The sequence below is a fragment of the Aedes aegypti genome, chromosome 3 (assembly GCF_002204515.2).
Source record: "Aedes aegypti strain LVP_AGWG chromosome 3, AaegL5.0 Primary Assembly, whole genome shotgun sequence".
Taxonomy (NCBI): Eukaryota; Metazoa; Arthropoda; class Insecta; order Diptera; family Culicidae; genus Aedes; species Aedes aegypti.
The window spans coordinates 172,916,480-172,942,197 of NC_035109.1; the positions used below are offsets into that span (position 1 = coordinate 172,916,480).

Genomic DNA, 25,718 nt, shown 5'->3' on the forward strand with positions numbered 1-25,718 from the left:
ACCGTCGCCGTCCACAATGTGTCCCAGAAATTGTAATCGTTCTTTGAAAAACTCACATTTATTTCGGTTGAGCCGAAAACCAGCGTCCAAAAGCTTCTCCAAAACTTTCGATAAATTGTTGAGGTGTTCACTGATTGTTGCTCCGGTAACTAGAACATCGTCCAAAAAGTTGACAGATCCAGGGCAATCTTGTAACAGTTTTTCCAAAATCTCTTGAAAAATAGCGCATGCTGGTTTGGTTCCAAAGGGCAATCTGTTCACATAGTAGATTCCTTTATGAGTACTCCACGCCAACATCTTCTTCGATTCTTCATCAAGTACTAGTTGGTTGTATGCTGATTTCAAATCCAGTTTCGAAAAAAAAATTTCCGCCATTGAGTTTGGCAAACACATCTTCCACTACAGGCATCGGATACCGTTTATCTTCCAGAAATGGATTCACTGTAACGCGATAATCAGCACACAAGCGGATTGAATTGTCCTTCTTCAATACAGGAACCAAAGGTGTCCCCCAATCAGCATTTTCAGCTTTTGAAATTATTCCAGTATTCTCCAACCTCTCCAATTCTTCTTCGACTTTGGGTTGAAAAGAAATCGGAATTTTCCTCAGTTTCACAAACTTTGGAACAGCATCGGGCTTCAGTTGCAGATTCACTTTTGAATACTTATAGCACCCTAACGAATCGTCGAACAACTCTTCATAATTGTCCAAAACGCTTTTCAGTTGTCCATCATTTTTTTCTGACTTCTTTGTATCGATCTTGTTGAATTGAATGTTCAGTAACTCACCAATGAAATCTCTTCCAATCAACGGATTCCTTCCGCCTTCAACAACGACCAATTCGCCAATCGCTTGTCGACCTGTAGGCCACGTTGTTGATCTCCAAATGATGAACGTTTTTCTCCTTCCTTCCGAAATTCTCTTTAGTTTTCTTCTGGCAAACAACAGCAATATGTCCTGTTTCTTTACAAATCTTGCAAACGTAACTTCGATATTGGCAGTTGCGAAAATCATGATTACCTTTACCACAAGCATAGCAAGTTGCAGATCCAGGTTTCTTCGTCAACTTCGGAACATAATTAGCTTTCTTCTCAACTATCTTGTTCACCTCCAATACCGCTCGGTTCTTCAGCGCAGCTTCCCGTTTCGATGCTATTTTGATCAAATTCTCCAATGGTACAGACTCTTCTTCTTCACATAATCTTTCAAATATCGGTCTAGGTCGAAGTCTCGTAACAAAAATATCTTTCAACGTGTGATCCAGATGTTCTCTGAACTCGCAATTCAACGACAATCGCTTCAACCGCACATACCATTTCAGGACGCTCTCTTCCAGGTCTTGGCGGGCTATATAAAACAATGCTCTCTCACGATACGTAACAACCGTTGGACAAAATCTTCCTTTCAGCAACACACACAGCTCATCATAGGTCTTAGAATTGGGTTTCGCAGGATGACAAATATTCTTCACCGTCTGGTCGAGCGAAATTGATGTTAGGAGTACAGCAGATTTACGCTCCTCTTCCGTATCAACAGCCACAAAGTATTGCTCCAAACGTTCCTGGTACAATTCCCATTGATCTCCCATGGCAAATCTCGGCGGACAGTAACCTTCCATCTTAACGCAGGTTTAAAATCCAATCATCGCCAGTTGTTCTGTGTTAGACAAATTAAATAATACGTCTTTTTTTATGACGAGAAAATACAGAATAAAGTTTATTGCAAATCAACAACTTACATATGTTACTAGGATGTTGCTACCCGAACGATACTTGGCTTGCCACGTTAATGGACCTGTGCACGAGTTCAAGAATTTGACGTTTGAGCGGTGCCGAATTCACTTGTTGTCATGGTCACGTAAATAACACGGCACCGCTCAAACGTCAGATAGTGAACTCGTGCATCGGTCCATAACGCTGTGGAACACGCGACAGCACAAAGTTCTTGACGAAAAGTATTCCGGAATGAAGCGGGAATCGAACCTACGCTCATTGGATCGAGGCCTGGTCTCACGTTTAAAATGTATAAGAATAGTATTCGGCAACAAACTGGTGAACCAGGAAGAAGGAAACATAATCAAAAGAAGGAAATATTTGTCTTTTTTGGCTAAACAGTGTAAACACGTATTTCCAAAAATGTTGAAGTCGGTGGAGATATTCTGCAACTTAGTCATCGTTCGATCGATTTTGATGAGATTTTCATGAAAAATCTAAAATTAATGAAATATTAGAATAAAGTAGAATGGCGTCTTTTCCAACACCTCCTATATTGTTTCACGAGAGTATCCAGATACGCATTCGGCCATGATATCCCTTTTGTAGTCAGAACATACTGCATAGGACAAGCTCCCATAGTGCACGACATTGTAGTATCAACGGCATCATCCAAGTCGCTTGGAATTTCAATGGACGAAGAGTATCCATTAAATTTGATCGTAACAAATTTATTGTAACCATTTTGTTTATCCTGGGATGTTACAGCGCAAAATCTGTAGAGTTACATTAAAGTGTTCAAAATATTTGAAGCGGTGATCAGATAAGAATTTCTCATCTGGTACATATCAATTTGTCAATTTGTAAGTGATTCTATTCGATATAATGAAAGCTAATTGACAGTGTTTATTAAGTAATCCAAAATCTGCCCTTCTTCAGTATATCATCAGACTGGAGCATATCAACTTTATACCTGAGCTACCCTAGATGAGCTTTACCATCAGCGCCTACAAATAGCAGAGGGTTTTTCATAACGCATTGTACGACAACAAATTTGAAATTATTCGTTGGGGATGGTTTGTCACCTGGCCAATAAACCACCACTTGGGCATTTCCATTGCATGAGTCTGCAAAGCTCATTGCTGTTTTTTTATGCTGAAGAATGATCTGAGCTATCCCAACCGTAGCCACTACTCAAACTATGCAAAATTACCATTTTTGCCACCTCAGCAGTGAAATAACCAGAACGGAACCATTTGAGAGAAATCAAGGCGAAAAAGCACAGAATACACTGTATAAGACGCATAATGAAGAACCTTATAATTTAGTCTCGGATTTGACTGAAGAAGGCAAATGATTGTCTCGGAGAAATAAAAGGTCTCCTGCATAAATGAACCCAGTTGTGCAAGAAAGATACAGTACAGTACACTGTAAATTGAGGGTGACCTGTAAAGTGGGCGTGAAACAGATTGTATGAAGTGCATTTCTTCGGATTGATAGAAACAACCGATTTGGAAACTACATACACGGCTTAAAGTGTTGACATTAAGCATTTAGAAACTGTTGATGTCCATTATTAACAAACAAACTGAACAATCATAGGAAACAAAAATAGATCGTTTCTAGAAAGACAGAGCCAAACTAGTTTTATTTATTGCTAAGCTAAACAACCTGTCTCTCTAATTAGTATGAAATTTTCAATTATTTCCTAATTACAGCGGTATTAATATTTTGAGCATCAGTTCGGAAATATCATCACTTAAACGCTAATCACTTCATACTAATAGACATTTGTGCTGTACACCGAATGATTCACTATGTTGTTACATTTGACTAATTGGCAGAACAAAAAGAAAAACTGAAGATCGTCTAGCGTCCCTCCACACCCCCTTCCAAGATGACCAACGAGAAGGAACGGAACGCCTCTTGCAGCACGTGTAGTAGTCACTCTAGCTGTTGCAGTGCCTGTCATCAATATTGTCTCAGTCGCAAAGAAAGCTACACGACCGTCAACACAAGCATCGCTTATTTCAATAGTAGCAGTAGCAATAGTAGTTCCCTTTCGAGCATCGGCCGGGGAGACAGCAGTAGCGACTGTAGCAGTTGTTGCCTGCAATGCAGCCGGAATGCGACGGGGACAGGCGGTGGCAGCAACGGCGGAAGTGGCGCTTCAAAACCCGAGGGCATCAGGCGCAAGATCTGAAAGTATTTTGGTTAATCCTAGTTCATCACTCACCTACTTGTCTCAGAATGCGATTACGGAAATAGCACTGTTTTATTATTAATAGCTTGTTTGTATATCAATTGCTTGTTTTGGAAAACACAAGGTTTTTTTTTTACAAGTTTACACTTTAACAGTGCTATTAAACGACTCGTTCAGAATCACCTCACACAATATATTAGTTAAAAGTGTGGTTTGATTTCATCTTATCCTTCTTGCTTTCGATTTTAAAAAATATATCAGGGTGGCCACCCAGTTGAGAGCTGCGGGAATAACCGGGGAAAACTTGGGAATTTGAAACCACCGAGTTGGCGAGGGAATTTCCAAATTAATAAGGTTTTGATGCATATAGTGAAGCTTATATTAATCGTATCCTTCTAGTTTAAAAATTGATTTGTATAAATATTCCGATTATTCAATAATACTCATATTCGTTATAGTAAGATTTGAATATATTTTTTCCTATTCTTGGCATCACGTCGTCACTGGGACAGAGCCAGCTTAGTATTCTTAATTGCACTACCACAGCAATTAACTGAGAGCATTCTTTGCCAATGTTGCCATTTTTGCATTCGTATATGGCGTGGCAGATACGATTATACTCTATGCATACTTCCACAGTTATTAACTGAAAGCTTTCTTTGCCAATTGATCATTTTTGTGTAAATCGTGTGTCAGGTTCGAAGATACTCGATGATAATTTCCAAAAGATGGGGATTAATGGCAGAAATTCATCATGCATATTTTATCAAAATTTTATACACTGTATCAAACCTGTATTGTATATGAACTGTTTGACGGTGATGATGATTTTGACGTCGTGGCTTGGGCAGCTGTCGTACTTGCGTTCGAGCAGCGCGTAAAAAGCGTCTTTATTATTATCAGTGCTTCCGGAGTGAGGGCTGTGCACGTTTATTGTGCTGATGTTGAAGAACCGTCCTTTGATCCTCAACTTGCACATTCTCTCAATGTGGCCACCACCCGATCACGCGCCTCTGCATATCGCCCATCACTATAAAAGCTGTTTCCAGCTCGCATTTCTGGTAGATGGTATAGTTACCTCTAGACGTTCGCACCATTGATCCCTTACAACACAATTCCTTGCGAATCCGCTATCCTTCAGCACATCGGCGAGTATGCGTGTGCTTCCGATGAAGTTGAGAGATTTACAGTTCCACGTACCGACCTTCCGATCGCTAGTCTTTTACGTCGTTACGCTGTCAGGGCCGGATTTACAAATAAACAAAATGTGGGGGCTACGAAGCCAGATTCTTGTGGGGACCTTTTTTCAGAAAACAATATTGATGCTATGATGTGTTCTCATTACCAATTTCTCTTATATTGAGGATTTTGCCCTCCAATAGACTCACACCTAAATAATTTTGTCCCACCAAAATATTCTCCCACCATGTTTGCCATATATTGGATGGCGTCGTAGCTAACAAAACCAACAAGTAACGCACATGTAACGCATTATGTTGGATTGTACATTGAATGCAAGGTGCGTGCTTCTATGAAAGTGCCATATAAACTGACGTGTGAGTATTTATTTTTCCTCGTTGAAGATGTGCACGATAATCTATTCCTCAACTAAACGAACAATAACATTTATACTTAATGTTCCGGATAAGGTTTTAATAACCAGAAGTTAGGTTTGAACTGCTTTAAAACCCTAAGAAACGCAAATTGAGATCAATGGCTGTAAGTCTCAAAAACCCACTCATTTGAGGAAAATGGTTTTGAAGTTTTTCAAAAAAAAAAAAAATAAAAATTCTCCGTAATTGACAGCCAAAAAAAAAACAAACACACTGGAACTAAATTGATCACCATGTAACAAAATATGTTTTTGCAAAAAAAAACCCTGTATACTAAATTAGAGTCTCTTTGCAATCCCTGTATTTCAACAATTAATTTTGAAATTAAACTTTGTAAATCTTCATAAGACGCCTAAATGTAGGCAATTTCCATTGAAATAGGCATGTTATTCGAGAATAAACGATTTTATGAGCACTATGCAGCACGATTTTATGATACTATGCTTGTAATACTGTACGATTTCAAAAATGGGTTCAGTAGTTCACACTTCAGCTTTCACAACATTTTCAACACTCAAAGTTTGCATTTAGGCTTGGCAGAGGGTTCTTTAGTACAGATATTCTCAACAGTATTGCTTACACCTTCAAAAACTGTGAATATTTCTATGTAAAACTGACCTTAATAAAAAATGAAACAGTTCAATATCATTATTAGATATCTACCATGACCACACAGTTATGGATCAAATAGCGTGGAGTCCAACCTATAAAATTCAATAAAACGACATGGAAAACGTAAAATTGTAATTTAAAAGTACGAATCGAATCGTTTCAAATTGGAACTTCGGTTAGTAAACTGTTTTGAGTGTAATATTTACATAGGATTGCATAAAAAATAAAAATTGTGTCGGTTCCTGAAAACCATATTATGGATCAATTTTCATATTATGGATCAAATTGTTACATATTACGGATCAGTGCGCAAAATCAAAGGATTTTCAACTCAATGCATCTGTATTGCATGGTTTGGCGAAAGTTAACAATGTGTCATATATTACTGCAAAAAATAGCAGTATTAGAGCTGGAAGCAAGGGTAAAATGCCTTTTTTATTGTGATACTGCATTGTAGTAACTGAGACATGAACTGTTTCCGCTCCACACCAAGTTTTCCACCCTTTTTTGTCTACTAAAATATGAAATTTACAAACCTTGATGTTTTATTAGTTTTATTCTTAGTGCTGTTGTCTAAAAATGTCGAATTCAATGCATAAAATAGCAGAAATCTACATTCTTTGGAAGTGATCCATAACCGTGGTAAACAATCATTTCCTGGTCCATATTATGGATCACTAGTTAGAAGTGCTAATATTCGGTATTTTGAATAAAAATTCAAGTAAAATGTTTTCCAAAGATGAATTCATACTAAATCGAAGCGAACGAGCATAAAACATGCTATAACATTTGAATTTTACCACCTCTGGGAGTTTATGAATGCTGACGGCACTTCTTACAGAAAACGACCATATAATAATAGCTGTGTGGTACCAACTAGACATTTGTCAAAAACACCGTTATTTAGCGGTTGAATGTTGTGCTTAACATTACAAATGGTAGAAGACAAATAGTATAACATGGGAAAAATATGTTTTACGTCAACGTTTATGTTTTGAGCGAGTTATCCGATGTTGAACGCCAAAGTGATCCGTCACTGTGGGTGATCCGTAACTGTGTGGGCATGGTATAAACTAGGAATTGCTATTTGGTACCGACCTGATTAAATGGATTACCTGCTTTGCTCTTGTCCACAGTTGACCAGCAGAAGTTTTCTCATTTTATTTTGTATGGGGAAAGGCATCTAATTTTAAAGTTATGTCTAGCTTCTAGGAAGGTTTATTGAGGAATGAACATTTTACAATTGAACTGAGCTTATATAGGTTGTCAGAATAAATCAACTGCTATCCAAGAAACACGCATCGCTTACCAGTTGGATCGAGCTTGCTTCGCTTTTGCTTTGGTATCCACGAAAACGCCAAGCTACCGAATACTCGCAACTTCTCAACGTTCGGTTTTTCGCCATGCCACATCTCAGCTGCGTTGTACAGTGCTTCACCCCAAAGGTACTTTGGAGCCCCAGACTCAAGCAGCAACGTTTGCATCTTTTCAGAAATGGTCCGATTGAAACGTTCAGCGACCCCATTGTGCTGTGGTGTATAACCTACCGTTGACTCCACCTGGATGCCATGTTGCTCATAATAAGCCAACTGGGAGCTGCTAAAGTATTCTCGTCCTAGGTCACATCTCAAGGCTGCTATCTTGACACCGAATTTTGCGGTTGCCATTGCTTGATAGATCTTGAAATATTCAAACACCTGGTCTTTTCGCTTCATAAGGTATACCACTGCGAAATGAGTGTAATCGTCCAGAAATGTCACGAAGTACTGGTAACCATCAAATGTGGCCGGTGTAATTTTTCCACAAACGTCCGTGTGAACTCTCTCCAGCGGCCTGCTGGTAGGAGGTCTTAATCCATTGAATGGTAGCCGCACCCAGGGCTGTTAAATGTCATGAATTTCACGTGACTTTGACATTTGAATATTGCTAATATCATCGCCCCTAGTGGAAAAAGTCATCGGAAAATGTTTTTCCCGGTGACCTTTTCCGAATTACTATCGATTGCCAATATTTGTTGATGCGATATTTCGCATGCTAGGGTGCTATAATTATTTTAATTTTTCCAAAATTTTGACATTTAACAGCACTGGCCGCACCAGTTTTGCTTCGGCGCAAGTTTCACAGAAGGCTTCCTCCGTTTTCAACTTACCCATTCCAGTCACCATTTCCGCTTTTTGGAGCTTCAATAGATTTCGATGGCTTAAATGTCCGTAGCGCTTGTGCCACAAATCGTGCTTGCTGACTCCATCATCGGTTGTCAAGGCAGTGCCAACGATTTCCACATCCATGGTCAAATAAAAGAGATTACCTTGCTTGGTGGCCTCACCGATGATCTCCCCGTCTTTAGTCAGGATGGCACGATCCTTCATAAATTCGACATCAACTCCAACGTTCATCAGCGCTCCTAACGAGATCAGGTTGAATTTCAAATTTGGAACGAACAAAACCTTGCTTATGGCCAAACGAACCTGGCCGCTTCGTGTCGATACGATACCTTTGATGGTTCCTTGCTGTGTGCCCTTAATACTGCCATTGTCCATCGCACTCTCAATCGTGACAGGTTCAGCAAGTGTCTCCATTCCATAGAACACTCCAGGTTCTTTGGCCATGTGCCGGCTGGCACCCGAATCAAGAATCCACACTATCTTGCTCTTCGCACTTGAACTTACAGTCGGTACGGAACCAATCAACGCGACTTCACGATCCCTGGGAATTTCTGCAGCTTGCGCTCGTACTCGTTGGTCTCTAGATTTCGGACATGTTGACCGCTTGTGGCCAAAGGCTCCGCAACCGTAGCACTTTCCAGCAAATTTCGGTTTACCTTCACGGATGCCTTTCTTTTGCTTCTCGGTTCTTGCTGCCAGTACCGTTCCGTCGGATCGATTTGATAGTCCGCTGCATGTATCACGACCGTTTCGCTTCTGTTCTTCAGCCAACAAACGACTTTTCACTGTTGCCAGGGTGAGCTGTTTTTCTTCCAAATTTTCAATTGCCGTGGTGACGACGGCGTACGAGGCTGGCAACGAGATAAACAGTTGGCTCACCTGGTCCAACTCCGTCAGATTTGCGCCGGCATCTTTCAACTGCCTCACCAATTCGTCGAAGTCCCGGAAGTGGTCCTTCAGTGCACATCCTTCTTCCATCCGCAGCATGGCAAGCGACCTCCGGATGTATGTTTGGGCCGCAAATCCCTTCTTCGCAAACGTCGACTCTAAAGACTTCCACATGGCCTTGGCCGTGGCCTTGTCCCGTACATACTCCAGGTGGCTGTCTGCTATGAATGCCACCAATAAGGCCTTTGCTTTTTCGTCCTTCTCCTTGAACACCTTCTTGACCGCTTCAGTAGCCGTTTCTGCCGGGGCATCTTCATCGAGAACATCCCGTACTCCATGGGCCGAAAGCTGGGTCTCGACCCGGAACTTCCAAGTATCGAACCCATCACCAGCGAACTGCACAATGCCAGCTTTCTTCGCGCTGCTTGCCATCGTTCCCAGATTCTTCACAAAGTAAACGGCTGCTTCTAAACAACGATTCCGATTTCCAAGAGGGCTTCAGATTCCAACAATTTTCCTATCTTCGGTCTTCAGGGGTTAAAGTGAGACTGGGCCCATAACCTAAAGTTATGTCTAGCTTCTAGGAAGGTTTATTGAGGAATGAACATTTTACAATTGAACTGAGCTTATACTAAGACAAGACGTGACAGGTCAAAGTACGAAAATGAAACCAATTGCCTGTCAAAAAAGACCACTTCCCATTGGTCGTTTTGGCAAAGGCCTACTTTCACATCGTTGAGTTGGATTGCAACAGGGCACTTTGTTGCTAGCCCGGCCGTGTTGCTAGTTCATAGATCAGAGTTTTTATCAAAAGTTTGTAAAATTTTCATGAAATCTTTTTGTTTCAAATCTATTTATATTTCATGTTAAGCTCAAAACATGTGCTCCTATAATGCTAAATTAAATTAAAAATACCTTATTGAGACAAATTTAATGGAAATTGTGTCCATTCTCGCTGTAAATACCGTCGGTTTTTAATATTGACCTGATTTTTTTAATATAGCATCCTCTATTGCACTTAATCGTTGAAGCGTGTAGGAAACAATGAAATTTTGATCCTTGATATTTGAATTTGTTCACTAGATTTGCATAAAAAGGATACTGGTAACACTGGCTTCTGTATCGTCAAGGTTATCGACTGAAAAACAACGGGGCAGTTTAGTTGAGCTGTCACGTCCTGTCCTAGAGCTTATATAGGTTGTCAGAATAAATCAACTGCTACTACGATGTAGATCAACTGCTACTAAGTTGAGCTTCTTCAAATTTCAAATATCTTGCGAATGGAAACTTTTATCGAAAAAATATTTCATAGCCGTGAGGGCCATCATCATTGCGTACAACCGGTACCAAATATTTTTTTTTGAAAATAGTTTCCAATTTTGAGAAATAACTCGTTAGATGCATTCCGCCATACAAATATTTTTCACGTTACCTTTTAGCGATTTTTCGTGCATAGACACTAGCGAATGTGCGTTACTATGTGGCGAATAGCAAATCAGGCCATGCCTGTAACCCATTCTCCTTTGTGATCAATTTGCCCCGGGTTACGGCATTACGTCCCAACTGGGACAAAGCCTGCTTCTCAGATTAGTGTTCTTATGAGCACTTCCACAGTTATTAACTGAGAGCTTTCTTTGCCGATTGACCATTTTTGCATGTGTATATCGTGTGGGAATCGAGAAAATTTCCTTTACGAAAAGATCCTCGACCAGCGCGACTCGACTTAGTACACGACACTGAAGACGGCCTTACAGTTGAGGTCGAAATACGCGTATCTGTCAAAGGATACAGACTCTAGTGGAATTAAATTGTATAGTACTAAATTCGATTTTTTCATCTACTTATAGGTATTCTACTAAACAGCTCGAAGATTTATTATCGATTTGTTTTATAATGTTATGAATTTAAATTAAACTTTTAAAGTTTCATGACACTATTCCAAATATTTATTGTATTTTATAATCAACATTTTGTACAAGAATTGCACTACATGTTGCAATAGCAATATTTTCATAATCATACGTATTGTTAAATGTGGATTTGTGAAGAATTAACGCATGTAAAACATTTTAAACTTGTAGAAAAGAATTATTTTACAAAGGTGCAATAATCAATTGAAGGGCATTGAATCGAGCCGATAAAAAAAAATTGATCACGTTGGTTCCTACTAAGCAAAACATATTCAAGATATTTCCACAAAATTTTTCAAGCAAAACAAAGCTAATAAAGTCTATTAAGATGTCATCATGTTTTGGATTGGTATGATATTTCACACCGAAAAAAAATGGAATTTATTTTTTGATTCTGAGTGGCCACCATGACATATGAACGGGATGAAACCACAAGTCAGAAAACAATATAGAATATTCTCTGTATTCATCTCAGATCCATGCGGAATTCACCATCAAACGCCACATAGCATGCATAGACTGTTCATTTCGTTCACAACACTTTACATACATGACACAGTCGTCTCAAACCACTGGACAATTCCAAAGTCTTTATCTGTGTCTTTATCTATCGTCTCCACCGGAACCGCAGTGTGTTATGTGAATCCGTACTTTGAGAAAATTAGCTACCACAGGAATAGAAGCCACAATGGCTCGTACGGTGGCCAGCGGCCCAACCGAGAGCCATGGCCAACGTTGCATTTCTACTCGAACTACGCCGGTCGGTTGGTGCTCGGGGCAGGAGACCACGATCTCTTCAACACCGAGACCTACCCGCTCGAAAGCATCAAAGAGTTTGAGTCGGTTTCCAGCGCTTGGAAGCGGTTGCTGGCCAATCTGCTAAGGAAAGGTACCGCTTCGGATGCAAACACACGGACACGGAAACTCTTTTCAACCTTATGTACAGAACCTCACTGCTAGTCACTTGTTCTAACTCCTATCCCGTTCTCTCATCCACAGAAGAAGACGAGTCGCAGATCTTTGTCAAGTTCTTCCGATTCCACAAGTGCTACGATTTGGTGCCGACGTCGGCCAAGTTGGTTGTCTTCGATACTCAGCTACTCGTCAAGAAGGCATTTTACGCGCTCGTCTACAATGGCGTCCGGGCAGCACCGCTCTGGGACTCGAAGCGGCAGGAATTCGTCGGCATGCTGACAATCACCGACTTCATCAAGATCCTGAAGATGTACTACAAATCGCCCAACTCGTCGATGGACGAGCTAGAGGAGCACAAGCTCGAGACGTGGCGAAGTATATTACTGTTTGCTAGTATTTTATTCCAAGTATCAATACGTTTATCTTCATTTCAGGTGTCCTGCAAGAGGAGGTTAAGAAGCTAGTTAGTATTGGGCCAGACGCATCGTTGTACGATGCCATCAAAACGCTTATCCACAACCGTATCCATCGATTACCGGTGATTGACCCACAAACCGGAAATGTTTTGTACATATTAACCCACAAAAGAATACTTAGGTTTTTGTTTTTATATGTAAGTATCCTGACCACTATGTTTTATTATGATTGCTATAGGCAGCAGTTTAGTCGTCGTTGGGTTTGCTCGACAAGATAACAGCATTTTTCAACAAACTGCCAATTGATTCGATCTTACCAAAAAACATTTTACATAGTTGCCTAAGGTATTCCAAAGATTATTTTTTTTATTTGCTTCTACATCAATCAACTTGATATAACATCGCCAACAATAGGGTAACCAATATATTTTGGATCCTCTTGATCATTTTCCAACAAATTTCCCAGTTTAAATCAAAAGACCAACTCAGTTTGCATGTTATTTGGAAAGATAGGAGTGTATTACACTTGCTCCAACCGTTTGCGCAATGAAAATGTTTTAATAATGACTGAAATTAATTAAATTCAATCGGTTCCAACACGTTACACACTGAAATTGAAACTGTCAGAAATGATCGGAATGTAAACAAACCTTTTTTCCAAATTGCTGGGATAAAAGCATAAAATTCCTTCAGCTTTCCATTGTTAATAGATTGATTGGACTATGCTCAAGCATATTAAACAAACAGTATCTTAGGCTTTGTCTCCTATCAAATATAAAAGCCAAAGGTCCAAAATATATACTTTGTGGGTCCAAAATGTATTCGGGTGTCCACAATAATGAAAAATAGCTTATTACAATTCCATTATTTTCGAAGTATTTTGGACTTTATATTACCATGTGAGTATTTTTATCTCAAAGACGTTGACTTGGTTATGCTGTGTAAAAATGATATGGAACGAAAACCCCAAAAACACTTCCTTGCACACTTAAAATAAATCGCAGAATCCTGTGAAATAAATCACCGAAATTGAACTGTAAACAATAAAATTACAGATTATCCTGTGAAATCTACTATTTTACCGACAAAATCCGTGAAATCAATCATTTTACCGGAGAAAATCCGTGAAATCTATTATTTTACCGGAAAAAATCCGTGAAACAAACAATTTTACTGTAACCCTGTGAAATACTAACGAACAGTTCGGTAACAGCATTATTTTCACCGAACTACTGTGAAATCGTGTGATAGTCGCTCTGGCAGGCATGAGCTTCCTTTTGTTGAAGATTTTGCACACCACTAACAAGCAATGTAAGCTGGCTTAGTGGTAGCAAGCCTACTTCCTGATCGGTAGGTCGGGAGTTCGATCCCCGGTCTGTGCCATTTTCTTATTTTTCTTTATGATTTCGTTCAAAGATTTTACAGATTGTTCGGTGATTTTTCACCGAAGCTTCAGCTGTTGAGATTACGGTGAAATTTCACCATAATCCGTAATTTTTTTTTAAGTGTGTGAGGGGTCCAGAATACAACCGTTACCCTATATCGCCAATTCACTCGGTTCATGGCCGCTTTGGCCACTTTTATAAGAAATCAATGCAATTGGCCAATTAAGAAAACCGGAGTTAAAGATGTGACTGAAATTGGTTCTGGTGCCCAATATTAACCACTGCAAAATTTAACGCGAAAAATATTATTTCTGCTCAGTTTCGATATTTTCCATACAAAATAGGGATTGATGGGCTTTCATTTGACGTATCTGTGGTGCATATAGAGTTTTCGATATATTTTTTAAAATATTTTCTCTTAGTTTTACTGCCGTGAATCGCAAGTCAGTCCCATCTGCATTTTCGTCAAAATTGAGTTAATGTTGGTTTTCAACATATCTTCCAATGTTCTTTCAGCTGCACTAATGAGATAATATGATTTGTTTGGAAAGAAATAGGAAAAAACAGCAAGTGAAAAGTAACCAAAAATCAGTCGCACTACAGATTTCCGCACCGTGCCACACAAAAATGAACCGTATTTTGCTCATCTTTATATTTTTCTCGGAAGGATATCGTAGTGAAAAGCAAACTCTGAAAGTTTAATTAAGATTTGAACATGTTCCAATCGTCTCGAATTTTTTGAGTATTCGTATGTAAAACGAATTTGGGAACTGCACAGCCCATTTTCTACATTTTACAGATGGGACTGACTTGCGATTCACGGCAGCTTAGTATCGTAAATTCGGATAAAATTGATCAGTAGGGTGAAATTGAACACCGTGTCATACGATTTAATTCCTTCCTATTGGAGCACAAATATAAATGTAACCTGCAGAGAATCAACGTTGTTTGTAGTAACTATTGTTGAATTGTGTGTTGAGAAGGTTTTTGTGTTAATGAATGTTTATTACTATGAAAATAATGTAAAATTTCAAAATCATGTACGGTGTAGTATTGATAATCATCCATAAACTTCTAATTCTATACCGTGACATGCTCTATTACCGTGAGGTTAAAAAAAAATCAAGTTTCAATCGATCAGATAAAAATAACGTATGATTATTTTCAAGTCTTTTATGTTTTATATAGTAGACCATTTTATATAATTTGCATAAAAAATATGATTTGAACCATTTTGAAAATTTTAACCATAGTTACAGTTTATGTTGTTAAATATACCAGTGTTCCAAATACCGTGCATCTGACCCCGACTGCTGAGTCACATTTTGAAACATCTCTCAATTGAACGAACGAAGCGCATCAAAAATAAAACTTTTGTATCGAAGAACGTATTGAGGTTTGCATGATTGATTAGGGAAATAAAATATATATTTCACTTCGCCATTATGGAATTATAACTGAAACACGGTATTTAGAACACATAAGCAACCGTGCCCTAATACCGTGTATTGGCACCAGGCGATTACATTCTAACATTATTTTTGCTTGTTTGTGTGTGCAACTTTAGTTCAAGTTTGTCATGGCTTTCTAAATACTACTTAATGTTTGTGACAATCATTTAGAAAAATAAATAATATAATATGCTAGAAATCCACATAATTCCCAAATACACGGTATTAGGCAACACACGGAATTAGAGCAGGTCACGGTACAAGGATTTGAACATGGTGTCAACCTGAAAGTTTATGAGGATGCTTGAAATATATCCCCGAACCAAATTTCATCTTCAGAACTCGTACCAATTAGCTCTTCTTCTTCTTTCTGGCGTTACGTCCCAACTGGGACAAAGCCCGCTTCTCAGCTTAGTGTTCTTATGAGCACTTCCACAGTTATTATCTGAGAGCTTTCTTTGCCGATTGACCATTTTTGCATGTGTATATCGTGTGGCAGGTACGAAGATACTCTATGCCCTGGGAATCGAGAAAATTTCCTTTATTAAAAGTTCCTCGACCAGCGGGATTCGAACCCACGACCCTCAGCATGGTCATGCTGAATAGCTGCGCGTTTATCGCTACGGCTATCTGGGCCCCTCCAATTAGCTCATACGGTTGAAATAATTGAATTTCTGTTAGAATTTTCGTCATTATAGAAAACAGACAAGAAAAACCTCAATTTCACCTGAAATTACATGCTAAATTTCAGAAGGGATAAAAAAATATAAAAAATTTACCATATAAATAGTGTTTTGTTAAATTAACAGCTTTCTAAGTGATAATTCAAAGGTGGCCCAAAGACGTCCCAAATAACCAAATATCGCCCTGCGTGCTAATATAGTGTTATCATAGAGCTGACAGGACCTATATAAACCGCATAATACCCATATAAGGCCTAAAAGGCGATTTAATGAGTTAGTGGTTACTTGGGGATGTAGGTCTATATGGAAATTACTATGGAGAAATTTTGAAAAATGTTCCAAACACGTTAGTACTGGAATGAAAGTACAAACTTACCATCCCATAGTGAAAACTTATTCTTCACACCATAATAAAGAAATTTGCTGAATTGAATAATTCAATCCGACGGATAGGAGAAGAGATATTTATGAGTTTGTTTGCTATTATTTAGCTTCATACAAGATTATAGCCCTGCAAACGTCTACAAAATCCCAAACAAAATAAGCTCAAAAAAGATTTATTTCTTGAGCAACATCCATCATTAAGGTTTGAAGAATGAGTTTTCACTATGGGATGGTAAGTTTATGTTTACTAAGATGGTTCAAAACATCGATTTTGCTCCACAACGCTCATTCGATTCTAGATCAAGTGTGACTGTCCTCCAAAAATTTGAGCTCATTTGGATGAAAACTGATACAGTAATGACCCGATTTTGTCAGCCCCCGATTTAGTCTACCCCCGATTTTATCTACCCCCGATTTTAGCACCTTTTTAGACCCGATTTTGTCTACCCCCGATTTTAGCACCCTTTTGAACCGATTTTGTCAGCCTTCAAAAATAAATTATTTTAATGTGGAAATACAGTGCTGTTCTGAATAATAGCAGCGCATGTCGATTTTCATACAAAATGCTCAACTTTGACATGCTGTAGTTTTGCTCCCTTTCAAGCAATCGTGTTGAAATTTTCTCCACAGAACTACAAATATGCCCAATTTTGTAAACACAAATTTTCTATGCGCCTGCCGGAAAGTGAGATACTATGTGAAATTGTTCGAAAAAATAGCAGTTTTAAAAATTTGAATTTCGGCTTGACATTATAGTTTTAAATTGTATATCACTTACCATTGGAACAATCTCCTCCTACTTATCAAACTTACACCTAAACCTAAAATGTTTAAAATACTTGTAGAAGAAAAATTTTAAAATGAAAAACTGTTATTTTTTCGAAAAATTTCACCTAGTGTCTCACTTTTCGGCAGGGACTCAGAAAAAACTGAAATTTTGCAGTTACAAAATTGATCATATTTGTAGTTCTGTGGAGAAAATTTCAGCTCGATTGCTTGGAAGGGAACAAAACTACAGCATGTCAAAGTTGAGCATTTTGTATGAAAATCGACATGCGCTGCTATTATTCAGAACAGCACTGTATAAGGTACAACCATAATGTAAAAAGTCAGGTATGACATTGGTCACGTCTATACGATAATCTAAAGTATGAATTCACTTCGTATCGCAGTTGTCACAGAACGCAGTTACGTTAGGAATCTTGTATATTATTATGGTTCATACAAATATATAAAAAAAAAAACGCTGTAAACAATAACAAAAACATTAAACAAAGTCTATAGGCGATAATAAAAATGAAAAGTAGTCGAATTTTGTTTTCCCGATTTTAGCTTTTTTTCCGATTTTATCAACCCTAAATGCAACATGGGGCTGACAAAATCGGGACATTACTGTACTATACAAGCCCTTCAAAGTTTGTATGGGAATTACTATGGAGAAATCAAGCAATTAGTACAATCGGTCATAGTGCTTGCCCATTTGTTCTTGAGAGTTAGAACTACTAACTAATTACTGAGGCATCCGATGTAAGTACGCTCTTCAAAAGATCCGGTTCACTAAAATTAGCTGGCGAGCCGTGTGGCGCGCCAAGCAAGGCATGTAACAATCGTTATAATAAAACCGAGAATCGAACGAAGGAGAGTAGGGAAATGAAACGGTTTGTTATTTCTCCGGGTCACTTTTGTCTGATCCGTGCTTATCAAATAAACCCACTCTCACCAAAAAATGAGCCACGGATCACTCGTTCTTTTGAGTGACCCGGATCTTTTGAACGACTCCGATTCTTTTTGCCCATCTCTAGTAACAACTGCAGTAAATAAATATTTCTTTTTAGCTCAAATTTTACGTACAACAAATTCTGCGTCTGCTATTAAGAGTTGGTAGTCCGAAGTTAACCCAACACTTTACAGTACTAACGTGTTTGGAACGATTCCTAACGTAACTGCGTTCTGTGACAACTGCGATACGAAGTGAATTCATACTTTAGATTATCGTGGCCGATGTCATACCTGACTTTCTACATCTGGACAAACATTTGAAAAGGGCTCAAGAGGTCTTGAGCCTTTTTTCGGAAACGTTGCTGTTGAGCCCATTTTAGCCCGCCCACGTAAACTAACACCACTATCAAGAAGATTAGTGTTAGCTCTTCCTGATAGTGGTATTGGTGAGTGTGATCGAGTTGAATTGAGCCCCACAGCGTCTTGCAAAGCCATTGTTTACCAATGTCGATGTGCCCTTTTGAAATGTTTGTCCAGACATTATGTTCCACATTAAAAAATATTTTTGAAGGCTGACAAAATCGGGTCAAAAGGGTGCTAAAATCAGGGGGTAGACAAAATCGGGTCTAAAAAGGTGCTAAAATCGGGGTTAGATAAAATCGGGGGTAGACTAAATCGGGGGCTGACAAAATCGGGGGCTGACAAAATCGGGTCATTACTGTATCAGTTTTCATCCAAATGAGCTCAAATTTTTGGAGGACATTCACACTTGATCTAGAACCGAATGAGCGGTGTGGAGCAAAATCGATGTTTTTTTTCAAAATTTACCCATATAAACCTACATTGCCCTTCGACTACCTTTAAATCACCACCTAGAAAGCTGAAAAATTCACAGAACACTGAGTAATTCTCGCTGAGATTTTCCCACTATTTACACTTGGTCTTTCAAATTATTCAAATTTATGTTCATCAGAAAGCTCTTGTTAACTAAGTAAAGAAACTGCTTTCGCTTGGTCAAATTGATGAACCCCTCGGTAGTAATGATTAAATCAGTTTTTAATCGGTTTTTGACAATTTTCGATTACTTTTTCAAATCGACATATACGATTTTGAGAAAATTAATTTAGGAAAAATCACAACCTGTCTTCTGAAACTGTTTTAAAATGTATCCCCTTTTAAACAATTTTTCGACGTGTAATTCACTTAAATTTTGCATAGAGGAAGGGGCGGTAAAATGAACACCTTAAGCAAATCATCTTGTTTCTGATTGGAAAACGTGGAATTTGTATCGTTGTTTCGCACAACATTGAAAATAGGGATGTTATCTATAGCTACAACACGAATTCAGAATAAAATAGCTAAAAGCTAGTAAAAAAACGATGCAAAAGTTCAATTTAACCTGCACTATGTGGTTAAATGAACAGCTGTTGGTGGTAAAATGAACATCACGCAAAAAACGCGAACAAAACAAATAGTTTTGAAAATTTGCATTACATTTCCGAACATTTATCCATTAATAATTGTAACCCATTCAAAAATAAATCTAAAGATATCAAACTTGATATCATATCAGAACGATTTTCACCTAACTGATAAACCTCAAGACCTCCGAGCTAAAAGTTACGTCAGTTCTAATTTTCAAACGTGGTTTTCTACAATCTTGATTTCCGTTGATAGTTTCACTTTAATTGACCTTCGTTTCAACCCGAACACTCCTATTTAATCTTTACATAGTCCGTGCGTGATACTTGAAAAATCATTGAAATTTGTTTTTTTCTCGGTAAAAGGAACGGTGTTCATTTTACCACCCCTGTTCATTTTTCCACCACTTCCCCTACAAACAATTAGCGTTCAAAAACTAGGTAGTTTCTATTATTTTCAACAAACAATTTATGACAAAATGGTAAGCCGTTTTATTCAGTTACTTACGACGTTTTTGTACCAGTGTAAAATCGACTCAAGTAGTGTTTTGTTATGATTTGTAGTTAAGCCACTATGTCTCTCTCCACTACGGCGGGGTGAAAGCAGCGCTTTGGTTGCGAAAGCTGAAAATCTGACTTACGTCGTTTTGTAAATTCGGAAATTAAACGTTCTAAAAGTGAAAAATCAAGTTGGTTAAGGGCGGAACGTGTAGAATTTCGTCTGAAAAACACGTATAATCGATAAAGTAAGTTTGTTTTCTTTTTTGACTTGAGACTATTTGAATAAGTTTTCGAGAATTCTTGGCGCACTCAAACTGTCATAACTTGAAAATGTGTTCAACAACCCCTTCACAATAGCATATCGTAATCGCAACAGCACCATTATTTTACCGCAAATTGCACCAGCCCAATAAATAATGTTTTACAAAATCGCACATATTTTTTTATGAGAAAACATATACCTCTGTTTTTTTTTTTCATATTTTGTATAAAACTTACTCAGCTTTCCAATGACGCAAAAACTTTCAAAGTCGTTGATTGCGAACACCATGAACCTGTTTTCCGATAAAATCCAATATGGCGGCCAAATTAAATATTACCGCCAAATATTTTTATTTTTGCAAATGAAGCTCCTATGTTTTCTCTTTCCAAAATCATGTTGTTGCAAAAGGGTTGTTGAACAAATTTCTGAGTTATGTCAGTATGAGTGAGTCAAAAATTGTAGAGAATGAGCATAAGTTTGAACATTTTAAAAGACCAAGTGTGAATAGTGGGCCGGCCTTAGCGAGAATTATTCACTATTTTATGGTAAGGATTGTAAGAAAAATATGGGAGATTGTATCTTCAAACATTTATAAATTTTGAATCGCCCTAATGTGCCCATGTGTTCCTAAAGTGGCCCAAAAAATGTGTTTTTTTATATATTTTTGTCCTACAAAACCAAGATAAAAAGCTACTACCTAGATGAGGTAATAGTAATATTGCTGACTTTACTATTCGATTTTATACAATATTTGTTTTTAGCTGATTGGCTATTGGCTATCGACCCTTTATCTTATATAATCATTGAGCTGACTTACTTAATGACAAATTTCAAAAAGTTTCTTCAAGAAACTTCTCCTATTATACTTTTAGGGGTTGCTACATAAATGTTCTCAAGAATTCCTCTAAGTTTGCTCCTGGATTTTCTAAGAAAATCATTCCTACTGTAAGGATTTATCCAGGATTTTTAAAAAATATCTTGCGTATGGAGAATATCTTTGGCAGATTGGAGATTTTCGCAGACCTGAATCAAAGAAACTGGATGAATCCTTGAAACATCTTAAATAAGGCCCAATGTATCGTCGGAGGGATTCCTGATTTAATATTCGAAGTAGGGGCAATGGGGGCAATATGAACATACGGGGCAATATGAGCCACCCCGGTTTTGACCTCGAAAACAGTGTTTTAGTGTCTAGTACCATTATGATCTGCTAAAGGATGCCTCAAATAGCCGCCACAATAAAAACCGTAAGAATATTCGTTTGAACACTGGAGATATTTACAAAAATGTACTGTCCTTCTTCATGAAAAGCTTATAATTTTGGCATTTTTTTAATTAAGCCTATAAGACAATTATATTTATAATTCTGGTAAATTTTACCAATCCATTGAAACTTCTGATCTTTCGTGAGCGAAATTAGATTTGTTCGTAAACACAATTATTGAAAAACAATATATTATTTTCATGATGAAGGGGCGGGGCAAAATGAGCCACCTAGATTTAAGTAAAACAAACGATGTTTTGAACATAAAAATGCATTGCCTAAATATACCAGATTATTTTTTTACTGCATAGTCATCTTTATGCACCATTACAAGTGGAACACTTTGCTAGAAAATACGTTGAACCAAGTATCGAAATTTAGTACTAATATAACATGGTCTGTTTACTATGTATTATGTATCTTAAAAAAGCCGCCAGAATCAATAATTTCAAATACAATTTCCTTTCCAATAATGTACTCTTCACCACTAACTCTTCTCTATACTGTTTTAAATAAAAAATAGTCGATTGAATGAGGTGGCTCATAATGCCCCATATGGTTGGTGACCACGTAGAAAAACATGGTTTTCCAAAAAAATTCCTGAAATAATTAGCAAGTTGATGTGAACATTAATTATCGACGTAACATGGAAGATAACATTTTATAGTATAAGTCACTTGCATTTAAACCATAATTGTTGCTGTTTTTATATGTATTCCATGCCGTTTTCCTTAGGCGGCCCATATTGCCCCGATCTCCCCTACCTATGAGAAAAAAAATCCTGGGGAATCGTTCATTCTTCGCAGAAAACTTTTAAAGAATTTTGAAGAAGTTCAATAAATCCTAAGGGGTGCACCCTTGGCTTCCTGGTAATTTCAACCGATACTTACGTCTATAGCAATCCATTCATCAACAATCTACATACATTCTGTAAGGATTACTATTGAACACATTTTCATTTTAATTTCTTATATAGATTAATGAACTACCAAAACCGTCGTACATGCAAAAGACGCTACGTGAAATCCGAATCGGCAGCTACGACAACATTGAAATCGCCACCGAGGACACCAGTATCATTACGGCGCTCCACAAGTTTGTCGACCGGCGGGTCTCGGCATTGCCCATCGTAGACAGCGAACGACGCCTGAAGGATATCTACGCCAAATTTGATGTGATTGTGAGTTGTTTGGCTTTCCTGGTGTAAGGAAGAATTCTTCAAATTTTCATTCAAATATCTTTTTACAGAATTTGGCTGCCGAAAAGACCTACAACGATCTGGATGTTTCGCTGAAAACGGCTAACGAACACCGGAATGCCTGGTTTGAAGGTGTCCAGCATTGCAAGCTGGACGAAACCCTCTACACAGTGATGGAACGAATCGTTCGGGCCGAGGTGCACAGGCTAGTCGTAGTCGATGAAGAAGAAAAGGTGATCGGTATCATCTCGCTGTCGGACATCCTCCTCTACCTAGTGTTGAGGCCAACCGGAGACGGTATAGGCAATTCGGAATCGCTACGGGCAACGGACCCCAGAATCCGAAAGTCTCCCAACAAACTCAGTCAGACCAAACGAGATAGCAACGAAAGCATTGAAGAGGAAAAGGAATCCACACCGGAGGAAGCGGTCGAGACTGAGGAAGAGTCGAACAGTGGCGAAAAAGATACCGCAGCTAACAAGACTGAACCGGCAGAGGATGAGGAGGAAAACGGCGATCATGATCAAGCAGAGGACGACGACGTTCCTCCTACGGAGTCACCCGCCGACCACAGTTCCAATGGTTCTCCCGTTCAGGAGATGCTGAACGAAGAACACAAGGCCATACGTGATACACTAGCATCAAATGTCCAAAGAGAAATCGGTTTGGTTAGTGAATAAATTTCAAAGTATAGAACCATTCAATGTGATGTCGTTTCTTAATAGAAATTTTGATCGTTATTTCTGTGCAAAATTTCGTCTTCAAAGTCAAACTCAGTGAGGAAGAAAGCAGCACAATTTTAAGCATGGATTTAAGTTTGTACATAATTTGATGAGTAAATAAAAAAAGCGATAATAACCTTGTGAACGAAACTTGTTGACACAGAAACAAATAGAAGGCCTTATCAATATACACACTGGAAACAAACAATTCTAATATTTTTTGCGCAACAATAAACGAATGGGGTAAAATTTGTGATCAAAGTGCTGCTATGCTTCCTGATTTTGAATGGGGGGTACTTAAACGTATCCAGTCGCGTTAGATGTTCTTTTCAAAAACCTGGATCATTTCACCAAGTGACCGATCCGAGGGTTACAAGTACAAACCATTGATGTGAGGAAAACGGAAACGATGAAATCTATGATAAAATCTTTGTAATTATAGGAAACATGCAGTCAGATAGTAGTAACAAGCATAGTTCGTTTAAATGCATACCAAACATGCTGTAATCCATACATGGTTAGATAGTAGATTTCTCCATTAACTGATACATAAGAAAACTGTTTCGCAATGAGAAAACACCACCTTATTTTTTGATTGATTTCAATTAATATTGACAACTTTTCCTGAATAAAGGAATAAAAACAAACCAAACTAATTTCAAAAATCTATTTAAAATGTGAGATCCTATAGTTCAGCTAGCAATAAGTGAAGCATCATAAAGCTCTAAATTAATTGAGACAGCACGCCCTGCTCGTATGCAGGAAACAAATCGAGCGCAATTGTGGTAAAACATTAAAACTGTATAAAATAGAGATAGCAATCTGTCGCTTAACGCATCGTGCAGTTCTTCGAACCTCTTCGTTCTGCTAAAATTTAAAGAGAATTTCATATCTTATAAATTATTATTTAAAACAACAAATTTCAGAGTGCGTGTCTGACGGTAGATATATTCAACTAAGAATGGGTTGATAATGAGTGTGATGCTATGAGTGTCAGTGAGAGTACTGATCGGGAGTTAACCTGAGAGAACGAAGAAGAAAGTAGAATGTACAATAAAATGTTGATAGTACAGTTTAAGAATAGTAGTAAATATCAAAAAGAATGGATGAACCACTATTTGAATATTGCTGCTAAAAGAAATTCAAGAAAAAAAAGTTCAATGAAACATTAAATAAACAAATAACTAAATATGTTTATGCGTTAGATCAATAAATAGAACGAAAAGAAATGCAAGAGTTATGAATTAATGATTTAGGCGAACAATGAAACAGTTTTTTGTGTTATGGATCAGTTTTGTTTTTGCACTTAGGGTAAGTGTACCAGTTATGGACATAGTGGTTCCCTATTTCGCCATACGTGGTTACTTGAATGTTCTCAAATTTTGAAAATCTTTGTGTGTTGTAATACTTAGATTCAAGATATATCTTGATGGTAAAGCATTCAAACAAACTTGAAATGTGAAAGTTATCAAAATGTCACATATGGCCAAATAGGAAACCACTATGGCCATAACTGGTACACTTTCCCTACATTCGTCGGCCTAACTTCTCTGATTCCTAGATCATTTTGATGTTTTCTCTTAATTTGATGAAATTGGACAAAGTTTGCCCTGCTTCAAGTGATCTCACAATTGCATGTAAACTTTCTTCTGAGTGAATGTCCACGTCGGGGAAGTTTTCGTTTAACCCGTATAGGCCTGAGCGAATACTTAACGGATTGAAATATTTTTTTGTCAGTAAACTGGCCCATATATCTAGTTTCCAGAAATGGCCGGAGGAACTCGGGAATACTCCTGTAGCCGGAGTTATTGCGCTGGGTCACTGGGTCAAGTCGGGTAGAAAAAGGCGATTTTTTGGGACATGCCAAGTTATCTTTATTTATTTCCAATGGCATTAATTTTATTTTGCATAAATCATTAAGATCTGATATTCAACATTATAAATGAATAGTTTTGCAACGTTTAGAGTGTACTAGATGCGGCCACTCGGGCTTAATATCGAGAAGAACCGGCTCTAGATTTGTTAAGTATTAAACTGTTTCAAATCTCTAAAAGTATAGATCGAACAAATAGTTCACTAAAATGCGTTCCCATAAGCTTGACACAGATGTTAAGATACAAATTGTGCACTTTACCATAAATTTGGGGCATCCCTGGGACCCGAAAATGGTCATTTGTAGGATCAATCAAATGCAGTTAAAATAGGGAGACTTACGGCTTCGGCACTATTCGACTATTATCGGCAACCAAATTTCAAACGCCAAATACACAGTATTTTTCTATCAAAACACATC

General features: G+C 38.0%; 1 protein-coding gene across 13 annotated transcripts in view; it reads left to right on the forward strand.

Moving 5' to 3' along the window:
- The window catches only part of LOC5570887, a 299,528-nt gene extending 274,912 nt beyond the window's left edge, over positions 1-24,616 (forward strand). For all 13 annotated transcript variants that reach the window (XM_021852635.1, XM_021852637.1, XM_021852638.1 and 10 more), the window contains 4 exons: positions 12,104-12,394; positions 12,454-12,632; positions 22,482-22,685; positions 22,754-24,616. In XM_021852635.1, the coding sequence (XP_021708327.1) occupies positions 12,104-12,394; positions 12,454-12,632; positions 22,482-22,685; positions 22,754-23,383 (1,304 nt within the window). In that variant the 3' untranslated portion in view covers positions 23,384-24,616. The remainder of the gene's footprint in view (positions 1-12,103; positions 12,395-12,453; positions 12,633-22,481; positions 22,686-22,753) is intronic.
- Positions 24,617-25,718: the final 1,102 nt, after the last annotated feature.